At 31.7% G+C, this 20,317-nt stretch overlaps 3 protein-coding genes across 3 annotated transcripts; 2 read left to right on the forward strand and 1 right to left on the reverse strand.

Moving 5' to 3' along the window:
- The first annotated feature begins 1,257 nt into the window (after positions 1-1,257).
- On the forward strand, positions 1,258-5,039 carry LOC106449780 (fe(2+) transport protein 1-like). The gene is made up of 3 exons (XM_013891476.3): positions 1,258-4,234; positions 4,309-4,458; positions 4,544-5,039. Exons 1-3 carry the CDS (start codon positions 3,653-3,655, stop codon positions 4,847-4,849), a joined length of 1,038 nt encoding a protein of 345 aa, XP_013746930.1. The 5' UTR covers positions 1,258-3,652; the 3' UTR covers positions 4,850-5,039.
- Positions 5,040-10,423: 5,384 nt separating this feature from the next.
- LOC125596561 (fe(2+) transport protein 1-like) lies at positions 10,424-12,707 on the forward strand. Its single transcript, XM_048771640.1, has 3 exons — positions 10,424-11,569; positions 11,867-12,016; positions 12,083-12,707. Exons 1-3 carry the CDS (start codon positions 10,784-10,786, stop codon positions 12,386-12,388), a joined length of 1,242 nt encoding a protein of 413 aa, XP_048627597.1. The 5' UTR covers positions 10,424-10,783; the 3' UTR covers positions 12,389-12,707.
- Positions 12,708-16,021: 3,314 nt separating this feature from the next.
- LOC106448485 lies at positions 16,022-19,727 on the reverse strand. The gene is made up of 6 exons (XM_022706108.2): positions 19,675-19,727; positions 19,507-19,572; positions 19,350-19,426; positions 17,982-18,061; positions 17,591-17,896; positions 16,022-17,494 (listed from the first exon to the last, which is right to left on the reverse strand). Exons 4-6 carry the CDS (start codon positions 18,057-18,059, stop codon positions 16,217-16,219), a joined length of 1,662 nt encoding a protein of 553 aa, XP_022561829.1. The 5' UTR covers positions 18,060-18,061; positions 19,350-19,426; positions 19,507-19,572; positions 19,675-19,727; the 3' UTR covers positions 16,022-16,216.
- Positions 19,728-20,317: the final 590 nt, after the last annotated feature.

A 20,317-nucleotide genomic window follows, 5' to 3' on the forward strand; every position in this document is an offset into this window, starting at 1 on the left:
TCAAAGAAAAGAAGGCATGTAACTGAATAGAATTCAAGAAGAGTGAGAATCACTGAATCACTTGTCCAAGGCTGGAAGAGTGAAAATAGTCGGTTTCGCATTGTGCGCAGAAGCGTGCTTCATGCGTAATCAAAAAGGTTTTTGTCTTAAACCCCAAAAATATATATACGTTTTAGGGCCCCCAATTTCCAAAATTCTTGTGTAGCATAGTTGTTTTAGTCAATACTATTCTTTATCATCCAGAGTTCAAATCTCTCAAGTTGCTTTTCGATGCTTTTACATAAAAGCTATATTCTTTTGTTTTATTGTCAAGTTTCCAAAATAAAAAAAAAGGAAAATCTATAAAGTCACGTTGACGTTCCAACTTCAATCGCCCCTACTAACATAATATATCCAAATTAAAGATAATGTACGATTAATTATGTCACAAAATAGTTGAATGTTTAGCAATCATATCTATATTAAGAGAACTAATTAGGAGTCTAAATTATGAAAATTTGGTGAAACAGTTTATAGAAAAAGAGAGAAAAAAAATGATGTCTTATTGTTCAGATTTTCTTTTTAATTTTTATTATTATTTCAAATATATATTACATTTTTATCAAAAAAAAAATTATAAAGAACCTCATTTTTATATCTGCTTCAAGCCCATGTGGACCTTCGCACGGCACTGATTGTGCGATCTATTCTGCGAATGATGTCTTGTGCCGTCTGAGACTTATATACATGTTAAAGTTTGCAATAACTTTCCACCTATCTTATTGGCTTGTTTGCCTTTTTTTCTTTGGCTATAAGCTAGTATAAGAGAATCTCCAACTCTATGTCATACGCCAAAATAAAATTTGAAGTAAAAAATGATCAATTCTATTTTCTGGAGTGAAAGATGGAATTACTTCATAAATGAAGTAATGATTATTTTTGTTCATTATTCTATTTCTACTCTGAAAAGGAATAGGGTTTAAGTAAACTCAACTCCATTTAAGAGTTATTTGAAGTAAAAAAAGGAGTGATATATTGAAAATGCTCTAACTTCATTGGTTTAATCTTTTGTTTTGACTTTTTCATGTCATAGTTATTCGAAACAGTCCTAATATTACATGAAAATTGTACATAAATCAGTCATTTCTTTAATTATAAACTAGAGATTGACCCGTGCACCCGTGCGGGTATTGATTTTTACATTTTTATACATCGACATTTGTTTTTCATAATTAGAGTTATATGTTTTAAATGTGTCGTAGTATAACTAATTGTATTCAAAAGACCTGGACCGAATCGGGTAATATGGTTATTTTTCGGTACAAATATCTGGACACGTTTCAAATACATTTGTTATTCAGATATTTTTAGGTTCCTATACATCAGAACCGAACTCATCCAGACTCAGAAGAACCCAACTCAAAACCCACACATAAATTTATAATTCAAGCAATGCTTAATTTCAAAAAAAAAATGATACCCGAAAGAAACAATCCGTACCTAAATGGATAGTCAATGTTCATGTCTAACTGATTGTATAAACTACTAAAAAAGACTCTTTCTATGTGTTTGGCTAAATTAAATGAAATAGAAAGAATTTTTTATTTAGTTAAATACTTATGTGGAATAAAAAATTAAGTAACAATAAATATAATACATTTTTATGTTATTATTTTATACACAAAAACATGTTTTTGAATTATGTTTTTGGCTACTTAATTTTTCACCGATTGAAACTAAAATAATAAAAAATTAGTAAAACAAACTAAACCGAACGTTTAATCATATGTAAAACCCAATTATTTTACATTTTTGATTTTATAATTAGCACAAAGTTAATGTTGATTAACTAATAAATAAAAAATCTGCACTATTATTATTATGGTAATATAATTAATAATGTGATGTATTGTTGAGCTAATATAATTAAAAAAATTGTGAAACTGATTGAAATATGGAAAGACAATTACTGTAGTTATATTAATGAAATTATTAAAATGACACTATACTTCTTTTTTATATTGTTATCCATGTTTCCAAATAATTCTCATTTATACTGCTATTCATGTTTCCAAACAATTTTCATTTGTATTACAATTTTCATTTATACTACTTCAGTTTTAATAATATAGAATTCGAGTTACTAGTTTTAAGAAAGTTAATTTATGGGTTGTTAATAAATTAAACCCTGCAGATATATAGTTCAAATAAAAAATCATTCTACCGTTGTTATGAGTAAACTTAATTAATAATGATTCATGCAATATATTGAAAATTCAAGCTATGAAACAAGGAATTTACTTTCATACTGTGCTGAATGTATGTCTGGATGATTCGACTGCAACCATGCATGCACTGAGCACGAGCTCGTCACGTGTTATTTTGTGCTCGTCGCAATCGTATAAAGTAGATATAAACCTGAGTCACAATTAGTACGTATCTGCTTAATCAGCTAAACTTAAATAAAGGATTAGAGTAACGTTTCGGAGAGTTGACGAACAGAAGTTGCAGAACTATCTAAAAGACGCATGGGGTTGACTTCCACCGCTCGACAAACGGCATGAAAATTGCGGTTATGGAACTCCCCTCTTCAGTCGATGGATGTGAATATGTGATACGATTTAGATGCACATTACTAAAAACCATCTAAATATATCAAAGTATGATTCAGTTTTTGGATTGCTGGTTATTTTGGTTCAGAAGTGAAGCAGATGCAGCAGCTCCAGAGGCTACACCTGCGGATGGGCCCCATTCGATTATTGTATATACCCATTTTTATGGTGAAACCGAATAATTGCGTATTGGTCGGTTACATGAGCGCTATAAACAATAATTCATGCACATGAGCTCATCTCTAAAAACATTTTTTTTTCTGGTCATCTCTAAAAACATTCTTCCATTAATTATAATTATATTTGCTTAAAGAAAAATTTCCCGAAATTATATACGAACACAGATTTGTATGATGAAGAAAAATAACTACACATGCTTGTTACAACTAATCCTCGTTAAGCAAAAAAAAAAATCAAGCTAATTAAAAATAAAAAGGTACGACGACAAGAAAAGAGAAAAAACCCACAAAATTACTATATTATCTTTTCACGGAAATGCTTGAACTTCGTTATTTAAGCAAGTGACTAACATAGATATAAATATTATGTTACACATATTTTGGGAAACTATAAGAATGGGGTTAGCTTGAAAGAGCTATAACTAAAATTTAAAAAGTAATATTAAATCTTACAATTTTTTAAGAATTCTCGTTAGTATATCCTACGTATATATGTGTATATATATTTATACCTGCAGTTTTATTATTTATAAAACTCAATATCTGATAAGCATTAGTAAATCTACAGCTTTTTTTATAAATCTTGTAAACTATGGTATAGTCTTGAACTATAAATAGCGCTTCAAACTTCAAAGGATTCAAAAAAAAAAAAGTATTACATCTCAATATATATATTTTATAAGTTTCTTGGTAAGTATCCCCTTTTGAAATATTGATTAATTTGTTTTCACACTCCACATAGCAACAAATCCTCATCATCAATGACAACAAATGGCATGAAAACAACAGGCACATTACTATATAACTTGACTCATCTAGTAAGTCCAAAGCACCTAAACATTAAAACAATCCAAACACACAAAACTCCAAGAGAAAACAAAGATGGCTTCAACTCCAACAGTTCTCATCAAAACAATCTTCCTCGTACTCATCTTTGTCTCTTTTACCATCTCTCCAGCCACTTCAACTGCGCCGGAAGACTGCGCAAGCGAGTCAGCGAACCCATGCGTCAACAAGGCTAAAGCATTGCCTCTCAAAGTCATAGCAATCGCTGCAATCCTCGTCGCAAGCATGATTGGTGTTGGATTACCTCTCTTTAGCCGGAACGTGACGTTCCTTCAACCCGACGGGAACATTTTCACTATCGTTAAGTGCTTCGCCTCCGGGATCATCCTTGGAACTGGTTTTATGCACGTTTTGCCTGATTCTTTCGAGATGTTGTCATCACAATGCCTTAAAGAGAACCCATGGCACAAATTTCCTTTCTCGGGGTTTCTAGCTATGCTGTCAGGTCTAATTACTCTTGTCATTGATTCCATGGCTACGAGCCTATACACTAGCAAGCATGCAGCTGGGATCGTACCCCATGGTCATGGTCACGGCCCCGGAAATGATGTTACCTTACCAACAAAAGATGGCGATTCCGGGAGTGCACAACTCTTGCGATATCGAGTCATTGCTATGGTTAGTACACCTAAGTAGTCAGTGTTAGCAGTTTAAATGATACATAACCAAATCTAAATGGTATGAATACGTAGGTACTGGAACTTGGAATCATAGTTCACTCTGTAGTCATTGGACTATCTCTAGGAGCAACAAGTGACATTTGCACCATTAAAGGACTCATCGCAGCTCTTTGCTTCCATCAAATGTTCGAAGGCATGGGTCTTGGTGGTTGCATTCTCCAGGTATATAAAACTATTTATGGTTAAAAAAAATTTTATCTCCTGTCAAAATGTTAAATTGTAAATAATAAAATTTTAATGTATTCAGGCTGAGTATACGAACATGAAAAAGTTTCTCATGGCGTTCTTTTTTGCGATAACAACACCATTTGGAATAGCGTTAGGGATAGCTCTTTCGACCGTTTACAGAGACAATAGCCCAAGTGCATTGATCACTGTTGGATTGCTCGATGCATGCTCGGCCGGATTGCTCATCTACATGGCGCTTGTCGACCTTCTTGCGGCAGAGTTCATGGGACCAAAGCTTCAAGGTAGCGTCAAGATGCAGATCAAGTGTTTCATCGCGGCTCTTCTAGGGTGCGGCGGCATGTCCGTCATTGCCAAATGGGCTTAAAGGACTTCCTCGGATAGTACTGCAGAATTTGAAGTCATGTGGATTTCGTTGTGGAACTCAAAACCTTATTAGGTTTAAGCCCGACTCTTTATCGTGTTTTCCCTTTTACAAGATATATTTACGTGGTATCTATCATATTTAATGTCTTTTAATATCTATGTATTGTGATTGGTTCAACGAGTATTTCCCAGCGACTGATCTAGAACTGGATTTAATCGGGGGCACGTAACATTTTTCACTATATTTTATAATTTATTAGGGGGTACTGTCATTGATTAAGCTTAATTACTCAAAGAAATTGAAAAACTAGATGGGGGCACATGCCCCCGTACGGCTCCTACTACATCCGCCACTGACTATTTCCTTTTGTTTTCGAGGTAACAATTCTTGTTCGTCGTATAATGTTATTTCATGTCATTTAAATAAATAAGACTCCTTTTGAAGATTAGCAAATTATAGAAAACAAAATAATTTTTACGTCAGTTTCAAAAAATAAAAATAAAAATTTGTTACGTGCTATTATAAATCCCGCAAGATGAATTAATAACTGGAACATAAAAGTCTACATAGAAGTAGGCGGCCGGTTACTTCATAAGATTTACTCTATAAATAGAGTAGTATTTTATTTTATTTTTCATCATTTTATTTTTTACTTCAAAACAGAATGAGGTTGAAATAAAATTTAATTCCATTATAAAATTATTCTATTTTGAAGGAACAATAAAATCTTATATTATTGCGGCTCTTATGCTTGCTTTGGACTGTTTTTTTTATCGTTAAAAATATGCATACCATATTGGTTCAAATCTGAAATTTATTTTCTTTATGTAATCGAAGTGGATTCTTTGTTGATACACATTTCTTAGAATAAAAATATATTATACTTCAAAACAAGAAGCTAAAGCAGCTACCAAATGACGATGATCAAATGGTTGAATGGTTGAACGCTTATATTTTATAGAGTTGGGTTCTCCTAACATCACTCATAACAAAACCTATTATATAGTTTTCCTTTTAGCTGATTTTGTTTTTTAACTCTTGGTCCACTTTGAAACCCCATCTTTTTGTCCCACACAAAAAACAATCTTTTTGTCCCACACAAAAGGCAATGAGATCTAACCCGGCGTGGGTGGGACAACCAACATTCCAGTACAAGTCCTGGGCCAAACAATCACTAACTAAAATTTCTTTTATGAATTTGAAAACTATGTCAATAGTCTTTTAATTTCTTTATTCTCCATAAGTCAATAATCTATATCACATAATTTCTACAAGGTAAATAATAAGAAAAATTTCAAGACATTTTGACATTTGGCTATAACTAGAATGCCTTAAACAAAAGAATCAGTTGCAGAGCAATTGGTTATTCCTTATTGCATATATCTTTCTTTTTTGGTCAAATCTTTATTGCATATATCTCTCTTCAGGAATTCGTTAGGCATTATGCGTAGGATACACTTCTGCCTAGAAATTTATTGAAAATGTTGAAAAAAAATTAAGGAGTATCCAAAGGGTAATTTTTGTATATATAATACCAGGTGCGCAAAAAAGTATATATAATACCACATTTTTACATTTAATATAAAATGTATGATACAATTCTCATGTATCAAGCAACATTAAAAAAAATATATATATATCAATTTAGATCATAAATAAAATTTTACTTTTTTCATTTCACATCTAAAAATATAATTAAACTAGAAGAGATACAAAAACATATTGTTTAGATTTTAAGAATAAAATATAATTGTACTTCTTTATTTATTGGGTAAGGAAATATAAGTCATTATGTATTTAACTTAATTGGTTTGTGACTAGTCCATTTTGAACTGAACAAATGAATCTGTAATTTTGAATATGGACAAAGAAAGTTTAAACCCATAAATCGTCTGTTTTACTTATTATAATACAATCACATTTTTAGTTTTTTATGCATTTTATGGTTTCTTTGAGCTTCAACAATTTATTCATTGAAATTAGAGTTTTTTTAATTAAGGCATTAAATAAACTAGAGTTTATCTTAACATTCACCGTTTGCTTAGCGATTATTTATCTGATTAATCGGTTAGACAACCGCGTTTCAGGAGAAAACCCATCCAATATATACTTTTTTACTGTATATTGCATATACCCAATTAAAAAAACAATATTTTAAACCATGACAATGACAATGTCAATGATGAATATGCAAATAATTGCGAATGTGGTTACATCAACGTCATCAAACTAATTCATTGTTTTCTAAATAACTATCAATACTATTAAAAGGGAAGAAGTTTTAATAAATCTACTTAAAAAAGTTGTTTGGACCCTTTCCTTAACTAACAATAAGTAACCAAAAATTTTTCTAACAAACATTTAATAATACATTTATTTATTAGACCACATTATTTTGTACAAGAACAAAGTTATACGACATATATACTTTCCTTTATTAGATGACCGTACCATTTGCTACACAAAATAATGTACCACATATACTTTATTATATTATTCTCTAAACATGTCTCATTAGTCTCATAATTAACAAATTACTCATTTCACCCAATATAAATAAATTATATAAATCGTTTGATCCACCAACTATGTAACAATACACGCCATCCTTTCTATACTTCTGTTTTAAATTATGAAAAAGCTAATCCATATATTTTCTAAGAATATATCTTACTTTGAAAAGTATCTAAATTTGAAACAAATCAAAACTTAAATATTCTTATACTTTTACAAAATATTTTACTACCTTAGATATGCTATTTGTCAAAAAAAAAGAAAAGAGATATGCTATTTAAATTCAATAACTTTATCAACTTTAACAGATTTCATAACTCATTTAAAAATTAACATATATCATACATCATACTATACCATGTCATCATACATTATATATTTCCAAATATACAAAATCAAATTTAATAAAGTAAACCACCTGTTCAAAATTATATATTTTACTTTAAATTATTTTTTATACAAAGTGTTTATCATAAAATTTGTTATTTAAAATAAGTTTTAAAACTATTAAAAACTTACAAATTTATACTATTAAATTAGCCAAAAATATTTCAAGTACATCTTAAAGATAATCAACTCAAAAATTGTAACTCTTATAAAATGCATACAAAATACAATCAGAGAGTGTGAGGTCGAAAAAAAATAATACAATCAGAGAGTGTAGGTCTGATCTCAGTCAACAGGTCGGGTTCATTTCGGGTCCTAAATATTTGGACATAACTAGGTATTTAATTTTTTGGTTTAGGTTTGGATTGATTATTTTCAGGTCCTGATCGGTTCGAATCTATAATTCAAATACCTATAAAATACCTATAATTTTTAAGTACGTAACATGTCCGAATTAGTTTGGGTATTGAGGAACCAAAAAATACTCGAAGTACCTGAAAACCCAAAAAAATACTGAAAAATATACCCAAGCACCCAAAATATTGAAATACCGAAAAGATCCAAAATTTTACCTGAAATCTGACCCAAGAACCGAAAAATACCCAAATTTTTTTCCAAATACCCTATATATTTTTTAATTAAAATTTTACTCAAAACCCGAAACTAAAATCGAAAACCTGAACGCAAAACTTAAAAAGTATTCGCAATACCAAAAACATATCTAAAATACTCGAATATACCTAATATACACAAAAAATTCAGGTACTTGGGTATTAGGTCGGGTCTCGGTTAGGATATTGACTCAAAGAAAACTTGCGGGTCCAAAAAAAATTGAATACGTACTTTGCCCTAGATCCAAACCCAAACAGCATCAATATTTCCAGATGGATTTCAGTTTGGTTTCACGGATCTGGTAAAATGTTCATATCTAAAAGAGAGAATTACATAAGAGTATATATATAAAATCATAAATAAACTAATTCATAAATTATACAATTTTAAATAAATTTCTTCTTCGATATAATATAACTTTTGTAACATAATAATGCATAAAATTTTAAAATACTAATTCATAATCTTTGTTTACAATCCAAAGAAAAACCCGCGCTTTCGAAGCGCGGGTCAAAATCTAGTTTACTAATTAAACTTTCACCAAAATTTCCTTCATGCATATCCGTCTTCCTTCTAGTTTATGTCTTTAGAATTGAGTTGACAAAAAAAATGTCTCTAGAATTGCATATACTCCATCCGTTTCATATTAAAAGTTGTTATAGAAAACTTTTTTCGTTACAAAATAAGTGTTGTTTTCGACTTTCAATGAAAAATTTATTAATTTTATTTTAAAAATTTTTTTATTGGTTGAAATATAGTTATGCGTATAACTAATGGTGTTTTTATATAGAAAATATAAAAAATTAATTGTTTATTTAATCTATGTGCACAAACCCAAAATAACATTTAAAACGAAATAGAAAAGAGTATAAATTAGGAGGGACTTTTCATTTAAATATAATAAGCATGAATATAAATATTTATTATATATTTACCTTCTACGCTTTCATTTAGAGCTAACAATATGATGACTAAAAATATTCATTTTCAAGCTGTCTTCTAAATCCTTCATTTCACCCACATTTTGTTTCTAAATGTGAAATTCGACTCCTCAACGGTTCAAACCGACTACTTCTGTTTTATTAGTGTGATTTTGAAGAAAAAAAGTTTCGAATTATTTACAAAAATAAAAAAAACGCACGTTGTAAGTGTAAAGATGACACCACAATAAGGTAATGCAGAAGATAAATCAAGAGAAAAACAACTACAAGCAACCGTTAAGCTTTATTAGAAATCGTTTTGTACACTCTATTACAAGTTCTGCTTAATCAGCTTTACACAGTCTGTTACACCCTAACAACTGCTACTGAAAGATTCCTAAGCTACCCGCTTGTGTCTCTCTTCCGTCGAGTACTTCAGCCACTGCTTCAGCACGACCCAGAACACTTCCAAGAGCTTCTCTCTCTTTCTATAAGATCAGCCTATGTGTCTCTGTCTCTATACAGACGACTTCATATCTATCTTATAGTTATTCTCCATGTTCCCGAAACCCTAGTCTCCAAGGCAACATGTATGGATATCTTTCATAACAATAAGTGCAACTTTCCTTTTCTTGGAATGCACTTATTCCTCTTTCTTTAAGTCATAAACTTGCTCCTCAAGTTTATTCCTCTTTCCATATCTCCAAGATACTCTCTTGCTTTCTAAGTCTACACGACTCCAGCTCAGCACATTGACTCCGCATGGTCTTCACCACTTACTACGACGTCTGCTTCAGCAACTACGTCATCGACTACTTCAGGGCGGACATCTTATATCTTCACACGTGACCAGAAGGCTTGACCCCTGATACTTGAGAAAATTTATTTTTATATTTATGATTGTATTATTCTTTGGTGTGAAAATAGTTTGAATCATCTTTTAATCATTTTTGGAAAAGATAAAAAAAAATTGAACACAAATAAATGAAACCTGTAAAAACAGAATATATCAAAGTCATGATCATAATCAAACGTACCCAAAAACAGTTTCTTATTCAAAGGGAACAACAATCAAGTTTAATGATCATAACATCAACGTAGTAATTGCATAATCAATACCAATTTAGTGGAAAGATAAAAATAAAAGGAGCACATATGAGTTGTGACAACCAATAACATGTCTAATGTCTATGTTCATAATATAATATTCCCTCATTTTTAATATATTTATTATGTTTCAGACTAGATAACGTTTTTAATTTTCAATATAAAATATATTTAATTTTTATGCTGTATAATTTTTTTTGTATTCTGCCGTATATTTTTTATTTGTTAAATTGTGGTTAAATAAATATTTAAATATTTTTTAAATTTTGGATGTATAAACCTAAAACTTCAACTAATAAAAACAGAATAAGGGAGAGAGTTTAACACATCAAACTTTAAAAAATTTCAATTTATATTTTCCATGATTATATAATAACACTTTCACAAAACTAATATGCATACACATATAATAGACAATATAAATTTTATTTTTATCCTAAGGAATATAAATAGTACGTCAACTAAAAACAATAATTTCTTCATCAACGACAATAAATGGCATGAAATAAACCAGCACACATTGCTATATAAACCGACTCATCCAACAAGTCCAAAGACACATAACAAACCGAAACACAAAACTCTGAAAGAAAAAAAAATGTCTTCAACTTCAATACTTTTAATCAAAACAACCTTCGTTGTAATCATCTTTGTCTCGTTCACAATTTCTCCAGCAACTTCAACGGTGCCTGAAGAATGCGCAAGCGAGTCAGCGAACCCGTGCGTCAACAGATCTAAAGCTTTGCCTCTCAAAATCATAGCTATCGCCACAATCCTAGTCGCTAGCATGATTGGTGTGGGCGCTCCTCTCTTTAGCCGTTCGGTGCCGTTCCTCCGACCCGACGGTGACATTTTCACAGTTGTTAAGTGCTTCGCCTCCGGGATCATCCTCGGAACCGGTTTTATGCACGTGTTGCCTGATTCTTTCGACATGTTGTCATCACAATGTCTTGAAGAGAACCCGTGGCACAAGTTTCCCTTCACGGGGTTTCTCGCTATGCTGTCTGGTCTAATCACTCTAGCCATCGATTCCATGGCTACGAGCCTCTATGCTAGCAAGAAAGCCGTTGGGATCATACCCCATGGTCATGGTCACGGCCCGGAAAATAATGTTACCTTACCAACAAAAGATGATGATTCCACGAATGCACAACTCTTGCGATACCGAGTCATTGCTATGGTTAGTAGTAAATACACATATGGAAATATTATAAACCTATTTATCGACATTACCATTTTTTCTTCTTTTTTTACTTTGGGGTTGATTGGTGTTGACTGTGAGTGCTCTACACGGCCATAATTCTCTCTAGAGCAATAAAATCAGAGCAATCAAGCTTTATTAATAAAAACTAAAGCTAAAGCCCAAAATCTTTAAAAGAAAATATAATTGCTCTAGAAATCAATTTTTCTAGAGTTTTTATCGGTTTAAATAACATATTACTAAATACCATTCAATTTAATTTCAATGGATATTTAGGTCTTGGAGCTTGGAATCATAGTTCACTCTGTGGTCATTGGACTGTCTCTAGGAGCAACTAATGATACTTGCACCATTAAAGGACTCATCGCAGCTCTTTGCTTCCATCAAATGTTTGAAGGCATGGGACTTGGAGGTTGCATTCTCCAGGTATATAAAATTATATATAAAACTTTTACATCTTCTTCAAATGTTTGATGTTTGACATATTTCCAGGCTGAGTATACGAACTTGAAAAATTTTGTTATGGCGTTCTTTTTCGCGGTGACAACTCCATTCGGAATAGCGTTAGGAATCGCTCTATCAACAGTTTACAGAGAAAACAGTCCCAATGCTTTGATAACTGTTGGACTTCTCAATGCATGCTCGGCCGGATTGCTCATCTACATGGCACTCGTTGACCTTCTAGCTGCAGAGTTCATGGGGCCAAAGCTTCAAGGCAGCATCAAAGTGCAGTTCAAATGTTTCGCCGCGGCTCTTCTCGGGTGTGGTGGAATGTCGATTCTCGCCAAATGGGCCTAACTAATGCTGCGGCATGTGGATTTCTTTATCCAACTGAAGAACCGTTTTTAGGTTTAAGTCTTGATCCTCTATCGGTTTTGTTTCCTTGTAATTCACTTACGTGGTACTATCTATCACATTTGTAAGAACATGTCTTTTGGTAGATATGTAAAGACATGTAAATGTAATTCGTCCCACGAGTCTATAGTCTTTTTCAATGTTTTTTTTTCAATGTCTTTTTCAATGTTCTTTCTATATTCTTGGTGTGAGCTCTTGGCGTGTAATGTTCTCGCAAGTTGTATGATACTATAAAAATGAATAGTACTTTTGTTTCTTTCAAGATAGCAATTTAACGAAAAGCGGTGGGTTTTAAGATTTTAGTGGCCATAAACATTTACTAAGAGTTTTAATATATTTTTTATACTTTAAAGATTTATGTCTATATATATTATTTTAAAAAAATTGGAAGTCAACCAATACAGTAAAGAACCACTACAGTGATCTAAATTAAATTATGCAAAGGTCCAACCTGCAGGCCGGTATATAGAATTAGCCCCAGTCAGTAGGTCCCGTCAGTAGAATTAGGCCACTATAGAATTAGGCTAGTGAGTTATAGGCTCATTGTCAACTTACTTGCATACCATACTGCTTCCATTGTATTTACCTGCACAGATTTGATCTTATACACCTCGTTAATATTTTTAGACTTTTAGGGGAAAATACCAAACAAGATTGGCCTGTTAACTTTTCTCCAAATATACGTTTCGTCGGTATTGACTGTTAATAACCAACTTGATAAAAATAATTTCCACACAGAATTATTTTAGATTTTTTTTCCAGAAATTTTAATAGATCAAGTAAAATTTCAATTGTTTCAAAGCCAAAAAATTATTTTTCAAATAAAATCAAAAAATATAATATTGGATCTTTATGAGCTGGTAGTCGATTGGACTGTGTTATTTAGGTAAAACTTAGGTTTTAATTTACCTGTGATACCACTGGATTTGAATTTTGTATTGTACTTCAAGTATTTGTTAGTAAAATTATATGTTTCTTGTTGTGAAATAACAACACATGTTATATGTAGAAGCAACAAATTTAACCAAACCAAAAAAGACTTCGACAAATCACTCCATATTTGTCTGTACTCTCTTGGCTCAAGTCAAGTCCAACTTCAAACCAACAGAGATGTCTAATTCCTGTTGAAGTATATGTGCAGATCAAATCGGTCCTTAAAAACTTGCGGTTTAATTTCATCCAGATGTTTGCTATAATAAAAAAACAAAGATTTGGGTAGGAACATGATTATCAGCCCATTTTAGAAGTTAGCCCAATGATACTGTGTTTTTCCAGCAAATAATCAGATACCTTATACCCAACTGTTTGTTACAAAACCAGACATTATATATAGTATTTAGATAACCAAACTATTAGGTTACATGCACGAGAAAGAAAGTGTTTCCAATGTAAGTATGTAACGTACCATTTCTAAGTAACTAGTCCTCACAGAGACCAGTTTCATTTTGGTCACAATTTATTCAATGTAACGTACCATTTTAATCTAAACTATGACATATTTTTATTACACCAAACTGAAATTTATTATTGCTATATATTTTTGCTATATTTGCCGTTAACATGGCTTCAGAAGACAAGTTAAAAATGATGGCGAAAACGCACAGATATGAAAAGGCTTTAAAATGGTAAGACAACTTCAAAGCTGTGAGATTGATTCTTTCATACCCAAAAAAGTCACTACTACATGCAAAGTTTTATCGGAAAAGTATAGTACAATGTCACTTCTTTTATAGTATTTTTTTTTTCTTGAATCCTTGTAGATATACATTGCGTTTTATGAAATTAACTTGTCTTTTACGTTCAAATTAAATAAAGATATTTTCAGATGTTAAAATAAGTAAATGATTCATCACTGGTACTTTGAGTTACTGGTTTTGTATATCGAATTAGTTTCATTGTGCCATTAGTTTGATTTCCATTCACCCAAGTTTAAAAAATATTTAGTCTGAATGTCCAACAAATCCTGATTAACAAAGAAAAAGTAAATAATGACTTTTTTTAGCAACAGAAATGGTATTGTTTTTTGTTCGCAGTCATCGTAACTCGTGTAGTCAAACGTCGTATTCATAGGTTCCGAATGGTAAAAGCAGATCAAGCGGTGCAGATCAAGCAGATCATGCAGATCAAGCAGGACAAGTGCAGATCAAGCGGATCATGCAGGAGAAATGCAGATCAAGCAGAACAAGTTATGTTTCAAAGTTATGAATGGCAAAAGCAGTTCAAAAGTGCAGATCATATATTTAAACAATAACAAATTACACCAAAAATATCAAAACACATAATAAAAAATACATAAACAAAGGTAAAATAATTTAATGATTTGCCCATAACATATCAGCAATGTTGTCTCTAATGTTTGTCATATGATCTCCATCAGCCATATTTGTTGTCTCCATGTCATTTATATCACTTTCAGAATCTTCGTTGCTGGTATTTGTATGTCTCATTTCTTCAACAAAATCTTCATCAAAATAATTTGAAATTCTGATGAAATTATGCAATCCCATTGTAGCAGTAACCACTCTTTTTTGAACTGCGATATCATATCTCGGAAATTCACTCAAAATCCTCCATTTCTTCTTCCAAACTCCAAATGTCCTTTCAATAACGGAACGTAGAGATGCATGACATCGATTAAACAGTTCTTGTTTATTCTTAGGAGGAGGGCCATTGTTGAAATGAGACATGTGATACCTAATAACCCCATTCCGAGAAGATCTATATGGAGCCAAAAAACCTTGCTTATTTGGATACCCAGAATCAGCTACATAATACTTGTCTCCTGGAGGCAAAGGAAAATCAGAATCACCGTCTTGTGTCATCGTGAGAACTGCTGTATCGTGACATGATCCGGGTGCTCCATTCCAAACATATGTAAACAACATATTGAAATCACATATCGCCATGATGTTAAATGATGTCCTATCATGTCGATTCCAGTACATTCCTTGTAGTTCAGGCTTCACTTTAACACATACATGAACTCCATCTACAGCTCCTACAAATCCACTAAAATATGGCCAATATCTTCTGTCCATTTGTAGCCTTTCAGGAATTCGAAGTAGTTCTCGTCTTGTTGGAGTCTTAACATAATTACAAGCAAGTAACTCTGTCGCCCTAAGAACTTCAAAAAAATTTCTATTCACTGTCTCTTGTGTCCGTCCAAACCGTAATCCAACATCTCTTTGAACTTCATTGTGCCCACAAATTCGCAAAAACATTGCCACACTCTCTTCAATGCTAACATTAAGAGTGGGATGTAAACCATATTTTGATTCCAATATGTCACATAAAGATCTGAAAACACCAAGAGACATTCGTAGTAACTGAAGACACGCAGCATCATCTTCTTGTAGTCGACGCCAAATATTTCTCCATCCTAAACCACCATCGGTTTGAGCTGCTCCTCTTTCAAAGAAACGATTGTAATAACTCAATGATGGTTGAATTATTAACTCTTCAAATTGCTCATTTTCTAAATTCCATAACTCAAGTCTTTCATCGTGATTTAGACTATGGGGATTTTGTGATCGCAACTGACATATACGAAAAGCCTGAAAATTTTAACCACAAAATAAAAAACTAAATCAATGAGAAATATCCTTATTCAAAAATACAATACATAACAGACATTACAAAAGAAAATATGAAACAAAACATAACGACAATAAACAAAGCACGAATCTTATTAAGCTAGTTATCCGATGTGGAATCACTTTCTTGTGTTTCATTTAGATTTAGTCCACGTTCAGTTCCCCAGATATTGAATAATCATCCTCGTCGTCGTGGACGTGATGCTTTACTTGTAGAAGCATAATTCGTGAATTCCGGTGAAACACCTCTGATAACATTCTCGGAAACAGGAACTTCTTTTTCATGTGTTGTAGTTTGTACTTCTGTTTCTAGGGAAAATCCATGTTGAACATTTCTCAGAGGAATATATTGTGGAGCATCTTGTGATGATCCCCATCGATGAGTGGTCGGTGATGATCCCCATTGCGGAACAGTAGATGTAGGACCCCATTGTTGAGTACTTGTTGATGAACCCCATTGTTGAAAATTTTGAGGTGCACCCCATTGTGGAACAGGATGTGTACCCCACTGCGGAGCATTTGGCGGTGTACCCCATTGTGGAGCATTTGGCGGTGTACCCCACTGCGGAGCATTTGAAGGTGAACTCCATTGCGGCGCATTTGGCGGTGTTCCCCATTGTGGGGCACTTGGTGGTGTTCCCCATTGTTGGAAACCAGAATTACATTGCCCACAAGTTGGACTGCCAAACTTTTGTCCAGATTCTAACCGCTTTCCCACGAATTCGTTGTCCGGTGTATATCCAGTAAGAGCTTGTAAAAACTTCAACTTATCTTCTGTGGTTCTTTCGGCTCTGTCAACAAAGTACTTGCGCCAAAATCTTTCTTCTTTAAATGCATGAATGCATGCCCAATAGAAATTGGTGTCATTTGGAAGCTCCATTGATTCGAATATCTTCACCGCAGTATCGAATCCATTGTAATCATCTTCGTCAAAAGAATTTGGACGTAGTTGTTGCAAACTTTGGCGCTGAAACTCTCTAAAACCCGTCATCGTATCTGTCAGAGTTGTCTCGAATGATTGTTTTCTACGACTTCCTTGGGATCCACTCCTGGCAGCGATCCGGGAGGTTCCTGCACCTCTTTGCGAACTACTTCCTTGTCTTAGTCCACTTCGTTGTTGAACTCTAGAAGTAGGAATCTGAAAATGATCAGCAGTTGGTGAAGAATTCTGACGCAAATTCTCACGGGTGAACTGATTTGAATGACGCATTTCATCATCAATATTTACGCGATAGACTTCTTCATTTTCTTGTGTCTCCTGGACCTGAGTGTCTTGCATATCACCGCCATATGTTTCAGTTTCATCATTATTTTGACCATCATTCAGCAACTCTTCTCTTCTTTGGTGCAAAGAGTATTGAGACTGTGATTGGACGTCGTATAATACAAAACATCGTTGCATCACATCCCAAAGCTCCGGTGGTTTTCGTTTAAATGATTTTACAATCCTATCTACCTGTTAATAAGATTATGTAGTTTTTAGCTTACAAATATTATAGATATGTTATTTTTTAAATATATTTTGGTTGTAAGGGATATTTTTTGTACTTACTTCACGATCTTTCCACCATGAATCAGACGCAGATATCACAGATGTCGTAGGATCAACCGAAATACCCGTAGAATTTTTCATTAGATGCTTGTACTTTTTGTATTTTCTTTTCAGCTGATCAAGTTTTTCTTTGAAGAACCGGTAGTTTACGCTGATATTGTATATTTGGTTGAACTTATGAACGACAAACTCTTTACCAGCGGGTGTAGGATCTTTGAAACGATAATCGCTCATGGAAATCGCTCGATCGTACAATTCAATAAATACTCGTTCTCGGTTAGGATTCCATTTAAAATTGTCTTCCCTCTATAAATTTACACAATTTTGAATCATTTTATTTTAGTATTTATTAACTATTCTAAAACATTAAAAAAATATATTATATACTTACCCGTGCTGACGTTTCAGTAGGTAGATTTATATCTTCTTCATCAGAAAATGTTGTACTTTGTCGGCGATTTGACGTCATATCTACAATTTTAAAATTGTATAAATAATATTAGATCGAGCTAATTTGGAACTATCTTTATAAGCAAAACATGAATGTGGATTTTGGTAGATATCAAAGAGCGTCGAAATCAAGAATAGCCCATGATTTCCTAAAATGATTTTCTTATTCTTATATTAAAACGCATATGATTCGATACAACATTTTAAGGGTAATTTCTTGGGCTAGTAAATGATTGTATTTTAAAACATTTTAATCATAGGAATGGAAAAAGTGCTCAATTAGTTTGTTGAATATTTTAAATTAATACTAGAGTTTGCCAACTACATAGCATAAATTAAAGGGGATCTCCAAGTTGATATTTAAATTTAACCATAAAATCTATATTAACAAAAATGGAGATGTTTATATTGATTTTATAATACAAAATATTTTTTTTGTACAAAATCATATTAATTTATGACTGATAAATTTAGAAATAATATCTTAATAATAAATGTATTACTTTCTAAAAAAATAATTATAGTGTCATCTATATTTATTTATTTTTTATTTTCTGTTTTACATTTTATGTGAATTAAAATGTAACACATACCTTTTCCAATTGATACAAGTATAGTATTATACTAATAAGCATTGCATGTATATGTTATACATTATATAAATCTTTTTCACAAGCAAGTAACTGCATGTACGTGAGTTGTGTAAGTATGAGTTTTCCACCCAATTAATTTTTCTTATGCTCGATGCTTGTCTCTTTTAATTTTTAAATGATTATTACAAAAAAATATTTTGACAATTCTTATAGTCTACTGTTTCTTTAAAATAAATATGGTCATATATATATATATATATATATATATATACGTATGTATAATTCTTATAGTCTACTGCTTTAAAAAATATTTATATTATTATTGACATAATTTTTATTTTTTTATAACAATGAATATTTTTAAAATACTGTATCAACAGTGTGGCATAATATTAAAGGTGGACATGTTTGTAGTATTTAAAAAAAATTATGAAAAATAAATAGTATGTGATTTCAGTTGATGTAAAACAAGATATGATAAATCTAAAACTTTTATTTTTTTTAAAATAATTTTTCAGTTTAAAATAATGATATCATTGATATTTTTATGTTAATTTACCTAAAAAATTTAAAACCACACATTTTTAAAAAAAAAATTAACCATATTTTTAATTTTGGTAGTTTGTTGAATTTATAAGATTTAAATTTACAAATTTGTTTTAATTTTTATAGACTACAATAAATTGTCTTTAAATAATTAATTAAAGTAAATTTACCTTTTGGTTCAGAAATGCAAGCCCTCTGGTACGTCTAGTAATAGTTTTATCGCCGAACTCAATTATAATAGTGAACACTGAAGAATAATTGATTCAACACAAAAAAAATTAATCAACAAATCTAAGAAAGTAATAAAGAGTAGAAAATAGGTAAAACCTAATGCTTGTCTCTTTTAATGTCTTTTGACTCTTGCTCTATGCCATATTTCTCAGCCTTGATTTCCTATTAATCAATAGAAAGAAAATTTCTAAATTAGCTATAATGAAGTGATATAAAATAAAGGAAAAAAGTAATGTTGATTTCATAAAAAGGAGAGAAGCATACGTTGATGTCTATTCTCATTCTCAAGAATGAATGAGTGCAATGGTGTGTGTTGATATCTGTCATTTATAGTAGATATAAACAAATATTTTAAATTTAATTTAAATTAGAAATATACATATTGGTTAGTTAAAAGAAGCATTGCATGTACAGCTCCTATTTCTATGCGGGAAGAAGAACATGCAGGACGCCTGACTTTTATCACAAGAAGACAAAAAAATTAGTATCCAATGCAGTCCTCCTGCTTTTTAGGTTTATCATACAGAAAAGTGTGAATGGTTAAAATATATGAAAATAAAAACAGGACAGGAGATCTGTGTTTATCATGTGCTCCCATTCAAACACATAGTTACAAGGGACCCTGGTTTTAATGAGAACTGGATTTCGCGGAAGGATGTATTTTAAAAAAAAATACGATATTATTTGTTTTTTTATGTCCTATTAGGGTTGGACAAATTCGAATTCGAAGAGGCGAACCGATCCCAATCCGAATAAATAGTACCAAATCCGAACCGAAATTGATTAAATATCTGAATTATTCAAAATTTTGGTATTGGAAGAACTGAAACATAATCCGATCTGAACCGAAGTATCCAAACTAGATTTATATACTTATATATATTAATTATTTTTAGATTTAATATAC

The sequence above is a fragment of the Brassica napus genome, unplaced genomic scaffold (assembly GCF_020379485.1).
Source record: "Brassica napus cultivar Da-Ae unplaced genomic scaffold, Da-Ae ScsIHWf_1230;HRSCAF=1757, whole genome shotgun sequence".
NCBI lineage: Eukaryota > Viridiplantae > Streptophyta > Magnoliopsida > Brassicales > Brassicaceae > Brassica > Brassica napus.

Coding starts and splice junctions, on each gene's coding strand:
- LOC106449780 (XM_013891476.3), top strand. CDS start 3,653: ATGGCTTCAACTCCAACAGTTCTCATCAAAACAATCTTCCTCGTACTC. Junction 4,235..4,308: donor GATATCGAGTCATTGCTATG/GTTAGTACACCT, acceptor ATGAATACGTAG/GTACTGGAACTTGGAATCAT. Junction 4,459..4,543: donor TTGGTGGTTGCATTCTCCAG/GTATATAAAACT, acceptor TAATGTATTCAG/GCTGAGTATACGAACATGAA.
- LOC125596561 (XM_048771640.1), top strand. CDS start 10,784: ATGCATACACATATAATAGACAATATAAATTTTATTTTTATCCTAAGG. Junction 11,570..11,866: donor GATACCGAGTCATTGCTATG/GTTAGTAGTAAA, acceptor ATGGATATTTAG/GTCTTGGAGCTTGGAATCAT. Junction 12,017..12,082: donor TTGGAGGTTGCATTCTCCAG/GTATATAAAATT, acceptor ACATATTTCCAG/GCTGAGTATACGAACTTGAA.
- LOC106448485 (XM_022706108.2), bottom strand. CDS start 18,059: ATGACGTCAAATCGCCGACAAAGTACAACATTTTCTGATGAAGAAGAT. Junction 17,897..17,981: donor CTACTGAAACGTCAGCACGG/GTAAGTATATAA, acceptor GTAAATTTATAG/AGGGAAGACAATTTTAAATG. Junction 17,495..17,590: donor CATGGTGGAAAGATCGTGAA/GTAAGTACAAAA, acceptor TCTTATTAACAG/GTAGATAGGATTGTAAAATC.